Source organism: Cavia porcellus, unplaced genomic scaffold, assembly GCF_034190915.1.
Source record: "Cavia porcellus strain 051 isolate PalLab524CR breed Dunkin Hartley unplaced genomic scaffold, mCavPor4.1 scaffold_23, whole genome shotgun sequence".
Taxonomy (NCBI): Eukaryota; Metazoa; Chordata; class Mammalia; order Rodentia; family Caviidae; genus Cavia; species Cavia porcellus.
Window position 1 is genome coordinate 40,610,828 of NW_026947506.1, and position 18,645 is coordinate 40,629,472.

At 51.0% G+C, this 18,645-nt stretch overlaps 2 protein-coding genes across 3 annotated transcripts; both read right to left on the bottom strand.

Moving 5' to 3' along the window:
* Positions 1-804: 804 nt before the first annotated feature.
* On the bottom strand, positions 805-5,815 carry Cldn15 (claudin 15). The gene is made up of 5 exons (XM_003469892.4): positions 5,351-5,815; positions 2,349-2,513; positions 1,453-1,534; positions 1,239-1,355; positions 805-1,159 (listed from the first exon to the last, which is right to left on the bottom strand). Exons 1-5 carry the CDS (start codon positions 5,565-5,567, stop codon positions 1,054-1,056), a joined length of 687 nt encoding a protein of 228 aa, XP_003469940.1. The 5' UTR covers positions 5,568-5,815; the 3' UTR covers positions 805-1,053.
* A 1,938-nt stretch (positions 5,816-7,753) lies between these two features.
* Positions 7,754-17,656, bottom strand: Fis1 (fission, mitochondrial 1). 2 transcript variants are annotated; one of them, XM_023565160.2, is made up of 7 exons: positions 17,372-17,656; positions 13,102-13,333; positions 12,098-12,232; positions 9,882-10,014; positions 8,765-8,841; positions 8,281-8,386; positions 7,754-8,060 (listed from the first exon to the last, which is right to left on the bottom strand). In XM_023565160.2, exons 2-7 carry the CDS (start codon positions 13,165-13,167, stop codon positions 7,963-7,965), a joined length of 615 nt encoding a protein of 204 aa, XP_023420928.1. In that variant the 5' UTR covers positions 13,168-13,333; positions 17,372-17,656; the 3' UTR covers positions 7,754-7,962. The 2 variants fall into 2 exon arrangements, with proteins under 2 accessions (XP_023420928.1, XP_003469936.1); XM_003469888.5 differs by lacking the exons at positions 12,098-12,232; positions 13,102-13,333; positions 17,372-17,656 and adding an exon at positions 10,843-11,025.
* Positions 17,657-18,645: the final 989 nt, after the last annotated feature.

Consider the following 18,645-nt stretch of genomic DNA (forward strand, 5'->3'; position numbering starts at 1 on the left):
GAATTAGGAGAGCTAAGAATTCTGGGAAGCCGGGCAGTGCATTTTCAGCTTTGGAGAAACCCTGGCTCTTAGCAGTTGTAGACAGGTCTTTTCACCTCTCTGCCTCTGGATAGCCACCTCTCAGATTATGGCAAGAAAGAAACTGTCGCTTACCCAGTGCCCTTAACCTCATAGCCATATTAAAGACATACCTAAGTGCTCCACTGCAGGACTCCACTCAGGTTAGCTTCCTGGCAGGAAGTGGTGGAGCTGGTACAGGCTAGTGGGCAGAGGTTGAAGAGAGAGGGAGGGGGCTGCTGTCAGGGGCTCCCTGAGTGACTGAATGGTCACTAGTCAGTGCTCAGAGGACACACTGGCCTGGGGCCCTGTTCCTCTCCTCCCACTGCATGCTTTCTCTGTCAAGTGGGTACCAGTGCGAGGCTGCCCACAACCCAGAACCTGGTGCAAGCTTGATGTCACCAAGCCTTGTACACACACGGATCTTCAGAGCCTCTTTTGGAAGTTATTAAACTGCCCAAAGAAACACGTTTGCATTGACCCAGCTTATCTGGAGCGAGCAGAACTCCAAAGGGGTCACCATCCCTGGCATCCATGCCCACGACCAGTAAGCAAACTGGTCACCCAGCTGCAGCCGTGAGAAGACAAGTGCAGAGTAAAGGGGGGCTTCCCATATCTACCCCCTTGTGACTTAAATTATTGTCACCTTCTTGAAATCACTTCTAACACTTGTGTTTTGCCAAAGGAGACAGCCTGACAGCCACCTCTTGTCGGGCTGGGCACTTACTGACAGCCTCATACCCTGAGGAATCTCAGTGTACATTTATTTGTGCTTGTATTTATAAAGAATACACACGATGGCAGCCGCCTCCATCCCCTCGGCCCCAGAAGCGCAGGTAAGTTTTCAGAAGCCATCCTGGCCCGGGTGAGGGGCATGTCCTGGATGTGGCTGCCAGACAGGGGGCATGGCCTGCCCAAAATTATTCCAGGAAGCATGGACGGGATCCATGGGTTCCCCTCTCCCTCGGCGGCAGTGGAAAGTACAGGCCACAGCTCCTACACATAGGCATTTTTGCCGTATTTGCCAAAGCTGATATCGCCTTCTTCCTGCGAAGCTGGGGAGGGCATCTGGACTGTGGATGCTCTGTAGGGAAGCTTGGCCCTGTGGGGAGTGGGAGAACTGGGTCACAGGGAGGCCTAGCTCTCACTCCCACCTGCCACACTGTCCACCCCTCCCCTACCTGGTGACACGGTCCTCTTTGGAGGCGCAGCAGCAGTTGGAGCAGAGGCAGATGCCACCCAGGATAGAGAGCAGGGAGGCACTCCAGCCCAGGTAGAGGGCAGGGCCCAGCTCATACCTGGGCACCAGGGTTGATGGGAAGGGGACAGAAGTGAGCACCAGCCCTGGGCACTGCAGACCCACCAGCTGCCCCCGAGGGTGGGCTTCTCACTCACTTGGTTCCAGCATACAGAGGGTTAAAGAAGTCCTGGAGGATGTTGATTGCGTACCAGGTGATGGCCACCATCCCACAGATCCCTAAGAAGCAGGAAGACTGAGAATGCCCTTAACTACAGCCCAGGTGGGCGATTAAGGGCTTGGGAAAGAGGGCAGCCAGGGGGAGTGGGTCATGAGCCACATTGCATTCAGTTCCTCTCCTGCTGCAGCCTATGAACCCTCCTATTCCTGGGTCAGCTATAAACTTGGGTACTCAAGCCCCTATCCCAGCCTACCCCCTCCCACCATTCGGGCCCAATCCCCAGTCTCTGTCCCGGACCAGACTTGTTTATCTGTACTTGGAGCCGTGTCACTCCCTCCCTCACCTGGAACTGTCCCGGTCCTCCAGGCCTCCAAGGCCCACCTGCCCCCAAAGTCTTCCTGGCCTACCTCACTGCAGTCCCTTTCCCTTGGTGTCCCAAAGCCCTGCGCTGTCTTGACCCGCTCACTGGGGGGCTGTTCTCCAGAAAGCTAGCTGACCTTTCTGACAGTTCCCACGCTACCTGGCAGCTTACTGAGAGGCCATGTGTGCACAAGTGTGCCAACTTAAAATCTACTGCCAGTCAGTGGCACTGTTACTACATGCAGTGTGTTTGCATGCTTTTACACACACACACACAGCTCCCCCTCCCACACCTGACACCCTTCTGCTTCAGTAAGACCCAAGAAACGCTGTTGATGACTGAAACAGATCCCAGACATGGCATGTACAGATGGGGTGGGGCGGGGTGTATGGAACTGAACGGCAGAGGACAGGTATCAACGTGTGGGGAAGGCAAGGCAAGACTCAGCCTCAGGAAGCTGGACGTGAGGGCGGAGAATATGAGGGCTGCCCTGGGCCCTCTTTCCCAGTTACCTGCCAGTATGTGGAAGGTCCCCCCGGTGGCCCCCAGCTTGGCTTTTGTGGAGGGCACCATGCTCCCCATGCTGATGCAGCGCAGTCCCAGGATCCCTAGGAAGAGGCCCAGGAAGCCCAGGAGGATGGCGGTGATCATGAGTGCACGGCAGCCCTGGATATAGCCTAGCAAGGGGACACAGCTGTCAGCCTTTCCCCTCCACCAGAGCCAATCCTGTCCAGCTCCTGCTCAGGCTTGGTTTCTTGTCTGTCCTTTTTTCCCTTCCTTCCTTCCTTCCTTCCTTCCTTCCTTCCTTCCTTCCTTCCGTCCTTCCTTCCTTCCTTCCGTCCTTCCTTCCTTCCTTCCTTCCCTCCTTCCTTCTTTCCATACTAGGGACTGAACCCAGGGCCTAGTCACTGAGCTAAAGGCCCACCCTACTCCCCTTTTCAATTTTGGGATAGGATTTCTTAAGTTACTGAATTGCCCAAGCTGGTCTCGAACTTGAAGTCTTTCTGTCTCAGCCTCCCAGAGTGCTAGGATTACAGACAGGCATATACCACCAAACCCACAGCCTCTAAGCCTCCCTCCTTATGCATCTTGGCCCTCCAGCCTGCATCCCCCACCCCCAGGGCGTCTCCTAGACTGCAGGGCACTTTGGGCCAGATGCTTGGTTTTGGGGGACTGTCCTGTGCACTGTAGGACTCGTAGCATACTTGATCTCTACCTACTGGATGCTTGCAGCAAGCTCCCCTTTTCCCCCAAGTCGTGGCAGCCAAAGTGCAGTCACCCCACGTTCCATCGTGTGTTGCAGAAAGTGCCTCTAAGCACCATTCCCTGTCCCCACATCTGATCCCTTTCCAGTCCACACAAAGCACAGCGAAATGCAAACATCTTGACCTGAGTTTCTCCCTTGAGTGACCAGCAGGGGGCAGCAGTGGATGCAGCAGAGGGTCAAGGGAAGTTTCCGATCCAGAAAATGGGATACCTGAGCCCTGGAAAATCCAAGTTGGTCTAGCCCATTAGTCTAGCCCAAGTTGGTCCAGCTCAGTTTCCATATTATCACAAACAAGGAGAGCTGTGGGCTCTTTCTCCCTTCTGTCTTTGACTATTGCCCAGCATTCCTAAGGACTCTGCACCCCTTTCCTGGCTGGGGCAGGAACATGGGTGCTGAAGGGGAGACTGGGTCCCTGCCAGGAAAAGAAGCAGCAGCTGGAGCTTGGGGTAGGCAGGAGGGACAAAGTGCTCCGGGAGGATGTTCTGACTTCCAGCCACTCTCTTCAGTTTCCCCCAACTCTGAGTCTGCAGGGAGCTCTGGTGGCCAAATGAGAGAACGCTGCGGGGCTGAAGTGACCTCATGGAGGAAATGATTGGGCCCTGAGCTCAGGTGCAGCCAGTGGGGTCTCTGTGGTCCCTTCCCCCTCTGTGCCACTGGGCAGTAGCTGTAAAATGCGGTAACAGCGTCCAGCCAGTGGCAGAGTGGCCGCAGGGACCTCACACGTGCAGGCAGCAGTGCTCAGGGAATGCAGATCTGTCCTCTTGCAGGCCTATGGCATCAGTGCCACACAACACCTCTTGGGGACACAGACTCACACAAAAAGCCGGTCTCGCACCACTGTGTATAAGTGTTGAGTGCAGCGGTATGGCCAGGCTACTAAGCTAACCGCCACCACTGTCCCTTCTGCCACTCAACCCAGACTGGACTGAGCACTTTTTTTTTTGGCAATACGGGGCAGGGGAGAGCTGAATCCAGGGATGCTCTAATACTGCGCTGCACCACCAGTCCCCAGCCCGTCTTTTTATTCTTTTTGAGACAGGGTGTCTGTAGTTCAGGCTGATTCTGAACACACTATGTTGTAACCCAGGTCAGCCTCAAACTCACAGCCATTCTCCTGCCTCTGCCTCCTGAGTGCTGGGATTATGGTGTGTGCCACCTCATCCAGCTGGATCAAACTTTACTGTGTTTTGGGGCCACTTGTCCTGCACACAGGAAGCACTGGAGACTGATGAAAGCATGAAGCAGCTAGGAGAGGGAAGAGATGGGGAGTTGTGCGGCTGCTCAGCACCTTCGCCATTCCCAGGGCAGTTCCACCAGCTCTGCCTCCCACCAGTGCTGGCTTCCGCTCCTTCCCACCTGCCACCACCTGGCTCTCAAGGACCAGTAGGAGATGTGGGGGTGAGTGCACCAAGAGTTCATGGTCATCAACTCTTGGTCTCCACCAAGAGACAGGGGCAGACTGAAGAAGCCTCCAGGGGAAAACGGTAGGGCCAGTGCTAAGGGGTGAGCAGGAGCCGCAGCCATCAGAACTTTTCGGGGCTAAACAGGAGCTCTCAGTGGCAGCACTCTGATTTGGGGAACATGGTGCCGAGAAGTTCAAACAGATCTGCAAGTCCACACATCACCTGTTCACGGTAGACACCCCACCTACAAAACGCTCCCAATACAACCAGGCCTCGACTCAGGTGCACCAGCACTCAGCCTGGCAAAGAGGTGAGGCCCACGGACACCTGGGGACACCACCGAGACCTCAGAGTATCACCACCAACAGTCCAAGGCAAAGCCACCTGCTGAACCCCGCAGGCCCACCCCAGGATAAAATACTAGAATCCATCCTGTGCACACAAGCAAATGGAGCGAGGGGCTGCAGGCTTTGCCACATGCGGTCCTTACAACCACCTGCATGTGGGCTACTGCTGTTGTTACCCCAAGCTTGCAGATGGCCCAGACGAACCTCATGTGTCGCCTGCCTGAGGCACAGAGCTAACAAGGCAGGAGCTATGCCTGGCAGCTTGATTCTGGTGCCCGTTCCTGTACCTAGCAGAGGGCTGTGTGTCACAAGCTCTCATATCCAGGGCAGTTCATCCCCAGGACTGCTGGCTGCTTCAGTGAAGGACCCAGAATTTGATCCCAGCCTCCCTGTATCCTTAGGGCACCCAAGGCCGGACCAAAAGCAGCTGCCATGTCCTCCTGAGGTCTCCCCACCCTCTACCTCCCTCTGTTCCCCAGGGCAGTCCCAGCCTGTACCAGAGAGGGCCAGCATGGACGGGAAGTCCCAGCAGTTGGAGACACCCAGGGAGTCGGTGGCACAGCTATACCAGAGGTTCTCGTAGATGGTGTTGGTGGTGATGACATTCCCATGAACGGTGGACACTCTCCAGTAGCTGTTTGGCAGGGTCACCCCCAGCATCAGGAGCCCCAGGGCCGCCATGAAGAAGCCAAAGATCTCCACAGCTAACGACATCCTGGGCTGCAAACCCCAAGGGCCTGGGGCCCCAGACAGGGGCAGGATGGAGCTGGGTCCCCTGGGGAACTTCGTGTGGCTCTGGCCAAGAACGAGTGTTGAGGCAGGAAGAGAGGAAAGAGTGGAAGTCCAGTGGCCTCCGTCCGCCTCCTCCTCCGGCTCCGGTCCGGCTCCGGTCCGGCTCCAGGTTTCAGTCGCCCTCCTTCCTGGGTCACCGTGCTTCCCAGCAGGTCAGAGGCATTTGGCAGCTGTTGACAGGAGATGGAGAATAAATGGCCAAAAGTCCACCTCCTCCCCCAGCTTCTGGGCTCTGGGTTCTCCGCCCCATGAGGGTGGGGGAGCAGACCTACCCAGGAGACTAACGGATAGGCCAGGAGGGGCCCCCACGGGAGGCACCGGGCTCCAAAGGGAAGCGGCTGTCTGTGACTCACTTTCATGGGGGCCAGAGAATGGAGTAACACAGAAGGAGAGGTGAGCAAGGGACAAGAGGAACAGGAGACAGAGAGGAGAGGGACAGGAGACAGAGACGAGAGGGACAGGAGACAGAGAGGAGAGGGACAGGAGACAGAGATGAGAGGGCCTCAGGAAGACACAGACGGACTCCAGCAGACTCACTGCAGCCTTCCTGTGAAGTGGGGCAGGAACCCAGCTACCTGGCATGGTGAGAGGCATTCAAGACACTCAGGGCTGGGGGCTGGGGATTTAGCTCAGCGGCATAAGCACCTGCCTTGCAAGCAGGTAGTCGTGAGTTCGATCCCTAGTCGTGAGTTTGATCCCTGGTACCGATAAAAAGGAAAAAGAAAAAAAAAAAAAAAGACACTCAGGGCCTTAGGGGTTGGGACACTTGGGTCTCCTGACAAATGATAACTGAGGGGACAACTGGGAAAGACCAGTGGCTCAGCTGGGGGTTTAGCTCAGTGGCATAAACGCCTGCCTGGCAAGCTCAAGGTCATGAGTTCAATTCCCCGTACTGAAACAAAATAAGAGACCCCTGGCTGTTGAGTTTAGCCAACCTGGACTCAAACTACATTGCATCACTTTCCAGGGGCCTGGGCTGCTCCCTTCTGCTTCTGCCATTGGCCTCACTGATTGTCACAGAATTAGGACCACCAATCCCTGCACATCTCAGGATTTCCCAGATCTCAGTACTGCAGGGAGAGGGGAGCCACTATTGTTTTGTTTCTCCACATTTCCTGAACTTGAATTTCCCCCTCTTCAAGCTGACCTTTGACTTGGCACCGAGCTTGATTTTGCTGCCAAGGGGCTGGTATGGCGCGGGGTGGATCAGAGGCCCAGGACATGGTCCCTGTGGCTAATCTCACCAGCTCAGTGCCAGGGACTATTACCAGACTTAATTATTATGATAGATTAGAAGGCTCTGGGCCCCACCCCAAATCAGACCAAGCACCTGTCCTGGTGCAACCTCTTCCATTTCCTGCCCTTAGACTGGAGCTGGGACAGCTCTGCTGCTCTCCAGGCAAGGGGCACTGGGGCTCGGTCCCTATGAGGAGACAGTGCATCCCTCCTTTCCTGCATCAGCTCCCTGCCCGTTCTGTGCCTCCTCCCTACCATGGCCTGGCAGCACTGCGGAATGAGCGGTATGCAGTGATGCAAATGGGCCCACGCGCAGCCTGGCACGAGGGGGCGTGGGGCAAGCCTGGCTAGGTGGAGCCTGGGTTCCCTGTCCATGGGCTGCAACCTGGTGCACCCTCATCAAGACACCTGCCTGCTCCACACCAAGCCAGCTTCTTTCCCACCACTGCCAGTCCCCTATTCCCCTAAGGGATGGGGCGGGAGGAAGGGGAGGGCACGGGAAGACAAAGGGAGGGTAGGGCGGAGATTTGGACGAAGCCCATTGTGGGCTCCTGGCATGGAAAACTCCACGGGCCAAGAGGCAGCTGAGTGGGTCAGAGGAGACTAGAGTCATAAATCCCAGGCTGGCCACTCAGCCTGGCAGCCTCCCCCCCTCAGGTCACTGTTCGGTCCCAGGACTTTGGGGCCATTGAAAGGCCACGTCTCTGTGCTGTCTGACACTGCTCAAGGACATGGCTTTGGGGAAGGGAAGGAAGGAAGGGTGTGGGCCCCACATCAGCTGGAGGGCAGAAGCAAGGGGGCACAGGGCAGGAAGGACCACAGGTGACCCCAGCGTGCACAGCAAACCCCCCTCTCTCAAATCAGACATGCAGTTCTCAAGTTTGGCTCAATTTTATTTACACTCATCCTAAAGCACATGACTCAGGGCTGAACAACGGGTCTCAGGGAAGTGGAGGTGGGGGTCCCAGAGGACAATGACAAGGGTTCAGGGAGAACAGGAAGAGGCCCACAAGGCTGGATGGCTCCTCTGCGAAAAGTGCCCTTGTGGGGCCCTGGCAGAGGAGCAGATGCGCCGTCGCCTTCAGGATTTGGATTTGGACACAGCAAGTCCGATCAGTCCAGCCAGTCCTGCCACTCCCAGGGCCATGCCACCAACGATGGCCATGCCCACCAAGCCATCTGGGGAAAGAAGGGAAGGCTGTCAGAAGCTAGGTCCAGCCCCCGCAGGGACCCTGACCATGGCCTCCCTAGCCCGGCTGCTCCGCAGGAGAGGTGCATCCCCACCTGGAGGCTCTGGGTTGGGACCGACAGCTTCAGGAAGGTGGGTTTGATGTGACTTAATGGGGGTGGGGTTCCTTTAAAGACACTGAAGGGCCCAGCATGAGGGGGGGGATTTCACCTTTCTTCATAGCCTTGTCGATGAGCCGTTCCAACTCCTTGGCCTGGTTGTTCTGGGGCTCCGTCTGCAGCAGCCCGCGCACGTACTTTAGGGCCTTTTCATATTCCTACACTCAAGAGAAACCCCCCCACCATAAACACCGTGGGGCTTCAGCACCCCCTTGGCCCACTGGGGCGCCCTCCCTTCTCCTCCCAGCCTCCCCTCGCCCCTCCTCCTGCCATCACTCCAGCCCCGCCCAATGGAGTAGAGTCCACAAACAACCCCAACTGTAAAGGGTGATAAGCCAGGGCCAGGGGAGATAACAGCCCACGGCTTGGGGCTGCACTCCCATCTTGACGTCACCTTGTTCCCCATACCCTCAGCACCCTGATCTTCTCACGTTCCTTTAGAGTCCTGAAACTTGCATGTGTTGACCCGCTACCACTGCTGCCTGGCGGAGTCCAACCAAGTAGGGCAGAGCGCGAAGGAAGTGTGGTGGTCTTACCTTGAGCCGGTAGTTGCCCACAGCCAGGTAGAAGACATAATCCCGCTGCTCTTCTTTGCTCCCTTTGGGCAGCAGCTCTGGGGAAAAGGAAGGAAGAGGGTGAACACTGCTTCTCTCTTTTTCTAATAGTAATCCCAGAGAATCTGCCACTCCCAGAATCCCTGCCGAAGACCGTCCTGGGCCTTCATGTCAGCTCCAGTCCTTCTCAGCTTTCCATTCAGCACTCCAAGGCAGCAGGAGCGGGGGTGCTGCCACAACACTCCAGGGACAGACACTGCAGAATCAATAATACATCTGCCTCCGGTACATCGATGCAAACATGAAATCCAGGCACCAGTGGAGACCAAAGGCAGATCCACTTCCTGTGAACTACAAGGCTGTACTCCCTCCTCTTTATCTCACTGTCACTCAGTGGCTCTAACTGATGCCTTAATTCAGTGACTTCCCAGAGGCTTAGGTGCTTGACAGCCCTGAGGGCCTCAGAGTTTGTTGCTAAGTAGTTTGTAGCTGCCAATACCTCCCCAAGGCCTGTTCTGTCTCGACTACATGGCAATGCTGAGACCACTTAAAATCTAAACTGGCAAAAGATAAATGCAGGATGACAGTATTTTTTATAGCTCAGTGACAGGCTACTATAGTTGTCTTTTTGTATCCTCAGAGGATTATTTCCAGGACCCCTCCTTGGATTCCAAAATCTATGGATGCTTACGCTGCTTATGTAAAATACTGTAACATTTGCATGTAACTTCCGCATGTCCCCCCATATAATTAAAATCATTCTTAGATTATCTATGATACAAAAAATAATGTAAATGCTATGTCAACGGTTGTACAGTTTAGGGAATAATGACAAGAAGATAAAGTACACATGTTCAGCAAGGAAATGTTTTTGTTTCCTCCAAATATTTCAGATCTGAATGCACTTGCAGATGTGGAACCTGCAGATGCAAAGGGTTGCTTGTGTAACCCTTTGCCACAGTGAATTTACTGGTAAGGGACTGTATTATGAGGGGAGGGTCCCATGTATGGAATCTTAGCAATTGAGCTGGAGGGGGAGAACGCAGCCAATGGTGGTAGAGAAGGATGGAAAGGGAAGTGGGGTGGCCTGGAGCCTCACCCTCGAGCAGCGCGATGCCCTTACGGATGTCATCATTGTACTTGCTCCGCACCAGGCACCAGGCGTACTCAAACTGCGTGCTCTTGGACACTGAGCCTGCTGCCTGCTCAGATTGAAATTTCTTCTCAAACTTCTGCCATAGGAGAGGAGAGGAACCATTTAGAGAGGAAGGGTGTCAACCAGTCTCTATCTGACCTGGTGCCCATGTCCCATTACACTCCAGATCTTCCTGGCTCTTCCCGTCTTCCCTCAGGGGTCTTGGTACACAGCATCCCGGAGCCTGCTATCTACGTCCCTAGGACTCTGGCATTTTGTTCTTCGGGCTAACGGGCCAGTTTTCAGACCCACCCCCACTCGGCACCAAGCAGCGATGCCACCTGGTGGTAGCTCCAAGCTCCACTCCCGGAGCAGCTGACCCGAGAGGCTAAACAGTAAACATACTGTCTGAACTGCCCAACAAGCCCATGTAGTCCTCCTCTGGGGCTGCTGGTTCCATCCTACCATGCCCTACCAGGTCTGGACGTTTACTTTATCTTCAAAGTGGGAATAAAAATAATGCCTACCTCCCAGAGTTACAAAGATTGAGATCTGGCATGCAATAAAGAAAGCACCATGCCAGCTTCTATATGTGAAACTTTATGATGGTTGCTATATGCCCCACCACCACCACCACTGAAGAAGTCTCCTGAGCTCTTAACTCCCAGAACCTGTCAGCCGTTCCGAAACCTTTGGACTCCAACAGGCCTTAGGTCTGAGGTGCGAAGTCTTACGAAACTACAACTCCCATTAGCCCCTAGGACAAAGTATACACTTTGAGCAAGAGCTGGGCGCCGCAAAGGCTGCCGGGAGCCGTAGTTAGGGTCCCTTCAAAGTCGAAACTGGAAAGGTTTGGGTGTGCACCACTCTCCTCAGGACCCGCCCTCTGACTCTTCTCTTTGCCTCCCGCGGGGCCAGGCCTCACCATCAGATCATCCACAGACACCAGGTCGTTCAGCACGGCCTCCATGGCCACCGCCCCACAATCCTTACACCACAGCTCTACTGTGCCACAGTATCCATGGTCCAGCGGCAGGGGAGGAAAGGCACTTCCGGCGTCAGGCGGATACCGCCTCCAACCTAGGGAGGCCACGCCCCTTTCTCGGCGCAGTACGCCAAGCCTGAGGCATCAGTGCGCATGCTCAGGCTGTGCCACCGGCCTGCAGGCTGCACAGGGTTGAATAAGCCAGTTTTCCCCGTTTTGGACAGCCTCGACGCCCTAACTTGGGTGCCTACCTCCATCGAGGCTAACCCACGAATGTTCCAGGCAAAATTAATGGTTAACCCCGGGCCAGAATGCCAGAAAAAGGTGGATAGTTTTACAATCCCGTCTCATGCCCCTCCCCCTCAAATCTAAGATGCAAGAGGCCAAGTAACTTAACTCACTAAAACAAAATCCTAACTAGTAGCAGGGTTCCTAGGCCTCTGCAGTCCTGACTACTACCAAGGTTCCTAGAACCTCTACCGACTCTTTTTTTTTTTTTTTATTGTTGTTGGTACCGGGGATTGAACTCTCAACCTCATACTTGCCAGGCAGGCACTTAAAGCCGTTGAGTTAAATCACCAGGCCCTTATGCTGGCTCTTACAATTCAGGAGGATCTGGTGACCATACAACCAGAGATAGGTACATAATGATGGCAATGTCACTAATGGAATTTAAAGAAAAGTTGTCCCATTGCTTGTTTTGTTTTTTTGAAACAAATTGGCCTTGAATACACTATGTAGTCCAGGCTTGCCTCAAACTAATGGTAATTCTCCTGGCTCAGCTTCCCAATTATAGGTGGCATTACAGGTGTGCGCCACTATGCCTGGCCTCAAGTATTATTTTTCTAAACTATCTTCTGAGTGTACCTGAGGGAGAAAGTCTGCCTTTGGGGATTACAAGCGGTGAGGATGAAGGGAGGGGACTTTTGGTGTTTCCTGCCATGATGGGTTATGAACTTCACTTTCTTTTCATCCTGAGCTAATCCTCAATACACAATGGTATGTTTGTTCCATAAGGGCAAGACCGTCTTGTTTATCTAGCACTTAAAACTGGCCCACAATAAACATTCGAATAAATATTTGTTGAATAAACAAAAAATAAAGCAAAATAGTTAGCTATGAGGACAGCACAAATGCTCAGAATAATGCTCTAAACACCTTTTATGCTTGCACATATCAGGAAATGTTCTCCTACCTGGCTGAAACAGTTGAAATGAGTCTGATATGAGCTCAATAACTCTGGCAGGAACTGTGAGTTGAGGAACCGGCTTCCTGATAGAAGCAGAAATAGTTGTTCAAAGATGTATGGAGCATCTAATTTTGAGTGGGCCTTGAGGTTAAACAGAGAAGACAAGAGGAAGCTGACCAGTGAAAATAGGACCAGACCAGACCACAAGACCCAGGACACAGGAAGGCCATTAGGAAGCTCTTTTTGTAGGTCTTCGGTACCTTATGCAGCTCTGTATTTGCTGCAGATCTTATATGTAGGAAAACCTCGGTTTTGTGTCAATGAAGAGATCTGAGCCTGTGTCTCTTCCATCTACTAAGCATACCAAGCTATGTTTTATTGTGGGAACTGGAAGTGGTACCAGCTAATGTTAGCTCCAAATTATGTCTCTGTATCTTCAACTACTACACAGTGCAAATTTTTGTCATCTCTGCTTGGGTGACTTGAATAGCGGCCTTGCTGGGCCCCTCCTGGCATTTGCCCATTACTAGCAATTTACCACCAGTCAGAGGGATCTTATCAAAACACAATTCTCAATTTACCTGAAACCCTTTAATGGCTTCTTACTGTCCTTAGAACAAAAGTAAAAATATGGTAACCTAAGCCGAAGGGTCCTCTATGGTCTGGTCCATAATTCTCTATCTCATATCTTTACCTTTAGCTCTCCCTGTACTCTAGTCCTACAGACCCTTCAATTCTAGGAACCCACCCCCAATAGCCCCAAGCCCCTGGCTTGTAACAGTCTCTATTATCTGCAACATAGATCTTCTTCTTTGCTCATTCATGATGCAATTCACTCAACAAATACTAAGCATCTACTATGTTTTAGGCATCATTTAAGTGCTAGAGATCAGCACTGATAGAATATAATTCCTGGTGTCAAGCAATTTACGTTTCTGTGGACAAAAAAAAAACAAAACAAGTAATTAAACAGGAAATAAAAAACACTGTAACAAATGAGAAATATATACCTGTTCCCTGGCCCAGAACTCTCCAAATTCATGTATTTTCCTCAGTGATGGGGCCAATAGGGTCATCTTATGCAGAGCTCCTAAATCCTTGGGGACTTCCTGATGACAAGAGCAGCTTTTGTCCTATGAAGTGTTTCCTAGTGGGTTCTTGAGCAGCTTCAGGATTGGAGTTGCACATAGACCAAGCCATGATCAAAAGCTTGGAACCTTCAGTCCCTCCAACCTTTATCCTCTAGGAAGGAAGAGGGGTTGGAGATTGATTAATTCATAGTTAATCGTGCCTACATGATGAAGCCTCCATAAAATCCCTCCAGGGTTGAGAGTTTCTTGCTGGTGATCACACACAGGGGCTGGGAGGGTGGTGTGCTGAAGGGGTGCAGACACTTTAAGCATCACCCTGCACCTCCTACCTTGCCCTATGCATCTCTCCTACTCAGCTGCCCTCAAGTTGTATACTACATAACAGATTGCAAACAGTGAAGTAGTCCTGTTAAGGCTTGTATCTAGATGTCACCCCAAAGCCTCATGTGGTCATAGATGAGGCTTTTGCAGAAGAGGCTGGGTCTAGTATTTGTGATGCTGGAATTAAGGGTGTGTGATTACTAAATTAGTCCACTGCTTGCTTTGGCATAGTTTTTTTGTGTGTTTTTAAGACAGGTTCTCACTAAGCAGTTCAGGTTGGTCTTGAGCTGACTTTATAGCCCAGGCTGGTCTCAAATGCTCGATGATCCTCCTGCCTCAGCCTCCCAAGTGCTGGGATTACAGGCATGTATCACCACGCCCAGTTTAGTTTGGCATAGTTCTGAGTGTATAATAGGAAGGCCCTCAATAGGATGTGAGTGCCACCCACCTTAAGGGGATGTAGCTTGGATATACTGTAAGAGACAGAATGAGGGCTGCTGTTGTCACTTGTTTATTGCTGCTGCTGATTGTCTTCTGTGATGTCCCTCTGCCATGCACCTTGCCTTGGAGCCAGCTGACTATGCACTGAAACCTCCACAAACTGTGAACTGAAATAAACCTTTCCTCCTTTAACTTGTGGGTATTAGGTATTTTGCATCAGCAGTGAGAAAAGTAACTAAGACAAGAATGTAAAGGCTTAAATCATAGATGGTGTCTGCAGAGAACCTGGAAATTGTTTGGTATCAGAAAACCCCAAACATTTGGTGTCAGAAATGTTCTTGAGAGTAGAGAAATCTCTTTTCATGTAGACCCAGTACTGCCAAGAATTGAAGAGCTATGAAAACAAAAAGTGAAGGATCTGACGAAGAGGAGGATGCTGCCACCACATAGACCCCATCGTACGCAGCTATCAGCATGGCTATGAGCTTTTTGAAGGTTGGCAAGAGGATCACTCTCTCCTGTCTGCTGGAAGGAGTCTTATGTAGCATAAGCACAAGAATGACAGTCTGTGACAAGGCTCATTCATACTCAAAAGGAGAAAATGTCACAAAGCAATTAACACCAAGAATGGGGCTACCCTAAGTCTGCCTACTGTATTCAGGCAGCAGCAAATGTATTACCCTTTATTTTCTGTAAGATATTTTGGTCTCCTGTAACAAGGGTATTTGGAGCTGAGCCCAGAAGGCTGGTTGAGAAGAGTGGGCAAAAGAAGTGATGGGAAAAAAGACAGCAAGGTAGCCCCAGGCAGGTCAGGGAGGGATCTGTGGGTTCTGGTAAGGCACCTGATTTAACTCCTCCATGTGATGGAAAAGCACGGAGAGCTTGGAGCACTGTTGTGAATGATCCCTCTAGCTGCTGTGTGGACAAAAATGCAGGCACCAGAGTGAAAGCAGGAAGTCATTAAGAGGACCCAGCGTGGCCAGGTGAGAACCATCAGTGACTGGGTGGACCGGATATATGTTCAGAAGGGAAAGTGGGCAGGCCTTGCTGATGTACTGATGTGTGAGAGATCAGACTGTAAGTGAGGTCTTGGCCTGGACCAACCTGCTGAATTCTCAATCTTAAGTTCTCAGCTCACATCCTACTTGTAGGGGAGGCCATCACTGGTACCCTGTGAGAAAGCAGAGTCACCAGGCCTACAGACTTCATCTTTTGCCAGCACTGAGTGTTGTGAATCACTCAGGTATCTGTTTGGATGGGGCCATAAAATCCACTGGCTGGCTAAATCTACTGGTGGTGCATGCCTGTACTCTCAGCACATTGGGAGACTAAGGCAGGGAGATCACAAATTCAAGTTCAGACGCAGGAACTTAGCAAGACCCTGTCTCAAAAAATAAATAAATAGGCCGGAGATGTGGCCTAGTGCAAAGGTCCTGGTCCATCTTCATTACTGCAAACAAGACCAAAAACAAAAAAACAACAAAAACCTTGCTGGGAGCCAGAGATGCTATTCTGCTTTTCCCCACACAATGGAATGTTCATACTCAATATGTGGCCAACAATCACACCCAAGAAATTAGCTCCCTTTGACCCATAGGGAAACTGAGGCTCATGAAGCTTCTGCTCAGTGTCACAGTGCTGGGAGTGGAGGAGCTGGGATTCAAACCTGAGTCCTTCCCTGTACTAAGTTTCTGCTGCCTTTTCAAACAGGAGGAAAGAAGGAACTTCATGCCTAGTGAAGAGGAGAAATCATTAAAGGAGACAAATAAGAAAGGTTGGGGCAAGTTCTTAAGTATATGCTAGGTACTCATATATAAAAATGTAGGCCTAAGTTGGTAATGCTTTTATTGACTTATTGTACTAGACCCATCACCCACTACTTCCTTAACCAGGAGGAAAACTAGGAAGGAACAATTCAGGTTAATGTAAAAACGAAACAGGCAAAGCAACCCTGAGGAACCATTTTTTTTTTTAAGTTAGTAAAGTAGTACATTAAAAATAAAATCCTCTCTATCACCACCAGTTCTCCTGAAACTGTAAGACTGATTTCAATGTCTTGGCTAATTTTGTTCACAGTGCTTTTCATGAGATTAATGTTGGGCTTCTGCCCTAGATCAGAAGCTCCATGAAGGCAGGTCTGTATTTGCTTTGCTGAACCAAGGTCACCAGAGCCATCAGTCTACGTCCAGATTGTAACTGTTGCATAAAGGGACACTGTTGTCATCCTTGCCTTTGAAGGTAAATACAGTATGTAATATAAGGCAACCAGTTAGGTAATATACAGTATGTGATATTATTTGGCTTAGTGATCTTTTTTGGGAAAAGATTCAGTAAAGGGGAAACAGGAAAGATATGAAATATTCATTCCTGTAATACTGGAGAAGGTAAACAACAAAAATGCCAGAGAATGGGGCTGGAGATTTAGCTCAGCAGCATAAGTACCTGCCTTGCAAGCAGGCGGTCATGAGTTCGATCCCTGGTACCGATAAAAATGAAAAAGACAAAAAAAAAAATGCCAGAGAAAGGAATTATTAAGTGGTGATGCATCAATAAAATGGAATACAGACAGGCAATGGAGGCACACACTTGGAATCCCAGTCCTCTGGGGTCCTGAGACAGGAGGACTGAAAGTTCAAGCCCAACCTCAGCAAGTTAACAACTTTCCCAGTCTCTGTCATCAAATAAAAGGGGAAGTAGGTGTTAGGGAGGTAGCTCTTGCAAAGGCCTTGTGTTCTCCAGCGCTGCCAAACAAACAAAAGAAAGTAATAATATGTAGCTTTAAAACAAAATCTCTTTACTGACTTTATGCTAGACTATTAAAAAAAAAAAGTATGTACTTCACAAATTTGGTCATCTGGGTAGGCAGAAAAGACAGTGATCTTTCTGGCTGGTAACACTAGAACCTACAACTAGGTATTTGCAGATTCTGCGCTCGGGGCCCCTCCCAGAGTACATTAGCAGTTGCACCCTGTTCTGGACCCCTGCCCTTCAGCTTGTTACCAGCGGTTAAGACAAGACCAGCAACTATTACTGACCAAGATTCCTGTACTTGTTCTCTTCCAAGTTTCAGTAATGTCTTCTCTACTTTCCAGTCCCACCCACTTATTCAACCAGGAAGTCCCATTCAACCAGAAAGCCTATCAAGAGCAAACTAATTTATTCACTTATTCTTCCACCCATTCAGTGAATACTTATTAAGGGTCTATAAGGGCCAAGCATTCTTCAAACAGATACAATCTTTCCTCTTCAGTTTAGGAGGAGTCAACTACTATAAATAAATATGCCAGGCTGTCACAACACTGGCTTTCAGCTGTATTTCAGGAGCAGAGCTCCAGTGTCCTGATTAATAAGTACTGTCGAGGCTACTCAGCATACTGTTGTTAATTCCCATAGTGCAAACGACGCCTTTTAGGGTCTCCCTGCTTACCTTCCAGCTTCAGCCCTGGCACTCAAGATCCTGCACGCGCAGACGGTTTCCGGCCGGCCGCCTTTCTTCGGCGCGGAATCACCTTCTACCCGAAACGCTCTGCCAACCGCAGGCTCCATCCACCAAGCACCCGCGAGCCCACGGGGCGAGCGCTGCGGGACCCAGGACTTTACCCCGGCAGAAGCGCTTCCTGCCATCCCCACCTCCCGGCTCCTTGGAGGAACAGCATCCCGTAACGTGGAGCACGGAATCTGTCACCCAGTCCTGCAGCCCTGTGTGCGGACACAGACTGCGGCCTCGGCCGGTCCCTACCCGAGAACCTGAGGATCGTCAGGTGGGTGAATGAAAGAGTAACGGCGCATCTCAAAACGACAGCTCAGGACCGCCCGGACGCCTGCACTTCCGGGTGGCACTTGGGAGCCTCCACAGGGACGGCTCTAGGAAGAGAGCTCGGTGGCCTGGAGGACCTGCAGACATACACGTGCCCAAAGCGAGACTTTGACAGCTACGCTGCCCTCCGCGAGGAGGCGGGACCGAGGGGAATCCGGGGCGGGGCGCGAGGCCACATTGGCCAGTTAGCGCGCTCGGTCCGCGGAGGGGCTGGGTTCGGCGCGACAGGGAGGCGGGGAAAAGGGGAGTAACTTTGGTCGGATTTCCTTTGTTTTGGCTTTTTCCCACTTCATCAATAGTGTTTATTCATATGAACAGCTTTACAAATTCGTAGCACTCAATTTGCTTAGCACATACTCATTTACAGCTAGTTTTGAATGGCACGCTGTTACATATTTTAAGCTACTCCAGTTCTATGAGAATGATACTCCTTTAAGAACAGAATGTCTGGAAAATGAATATAATGAACAGGAAAAACTTTCTACATACTGTAGTTCTAGCAACCTCTGCTTACTAAAACTCTGATTTGTTTTCTACTTGGGCTTTTGCTGTTACATAATTATTACTGTTCGTATCAGAAAAGTGCCTAAAGTGATCAAAAGCACCCATGTCATCCTGGGATCGATGGTCAGATTTTCACGGTGATCCTTGATATCAGAAAGGGGACCAACAGTAGCCAAGAAAAATTAAAAAAAAAAAACTTTTTACTTTACACTCTTTCTCTCTCTCTTTTCTTTGCTGTAGGCTAAGAAGCAGCATGCTTGATCTTGTCTCTTTCCACCCTTTTCTCTGAATCTTCATCGTAGGCAGTTGAATGCCTTAAACTTCCATTTGGTGACATCCACCCAAGCCACTCAAAACATAAAACAACACACTGCTGCATA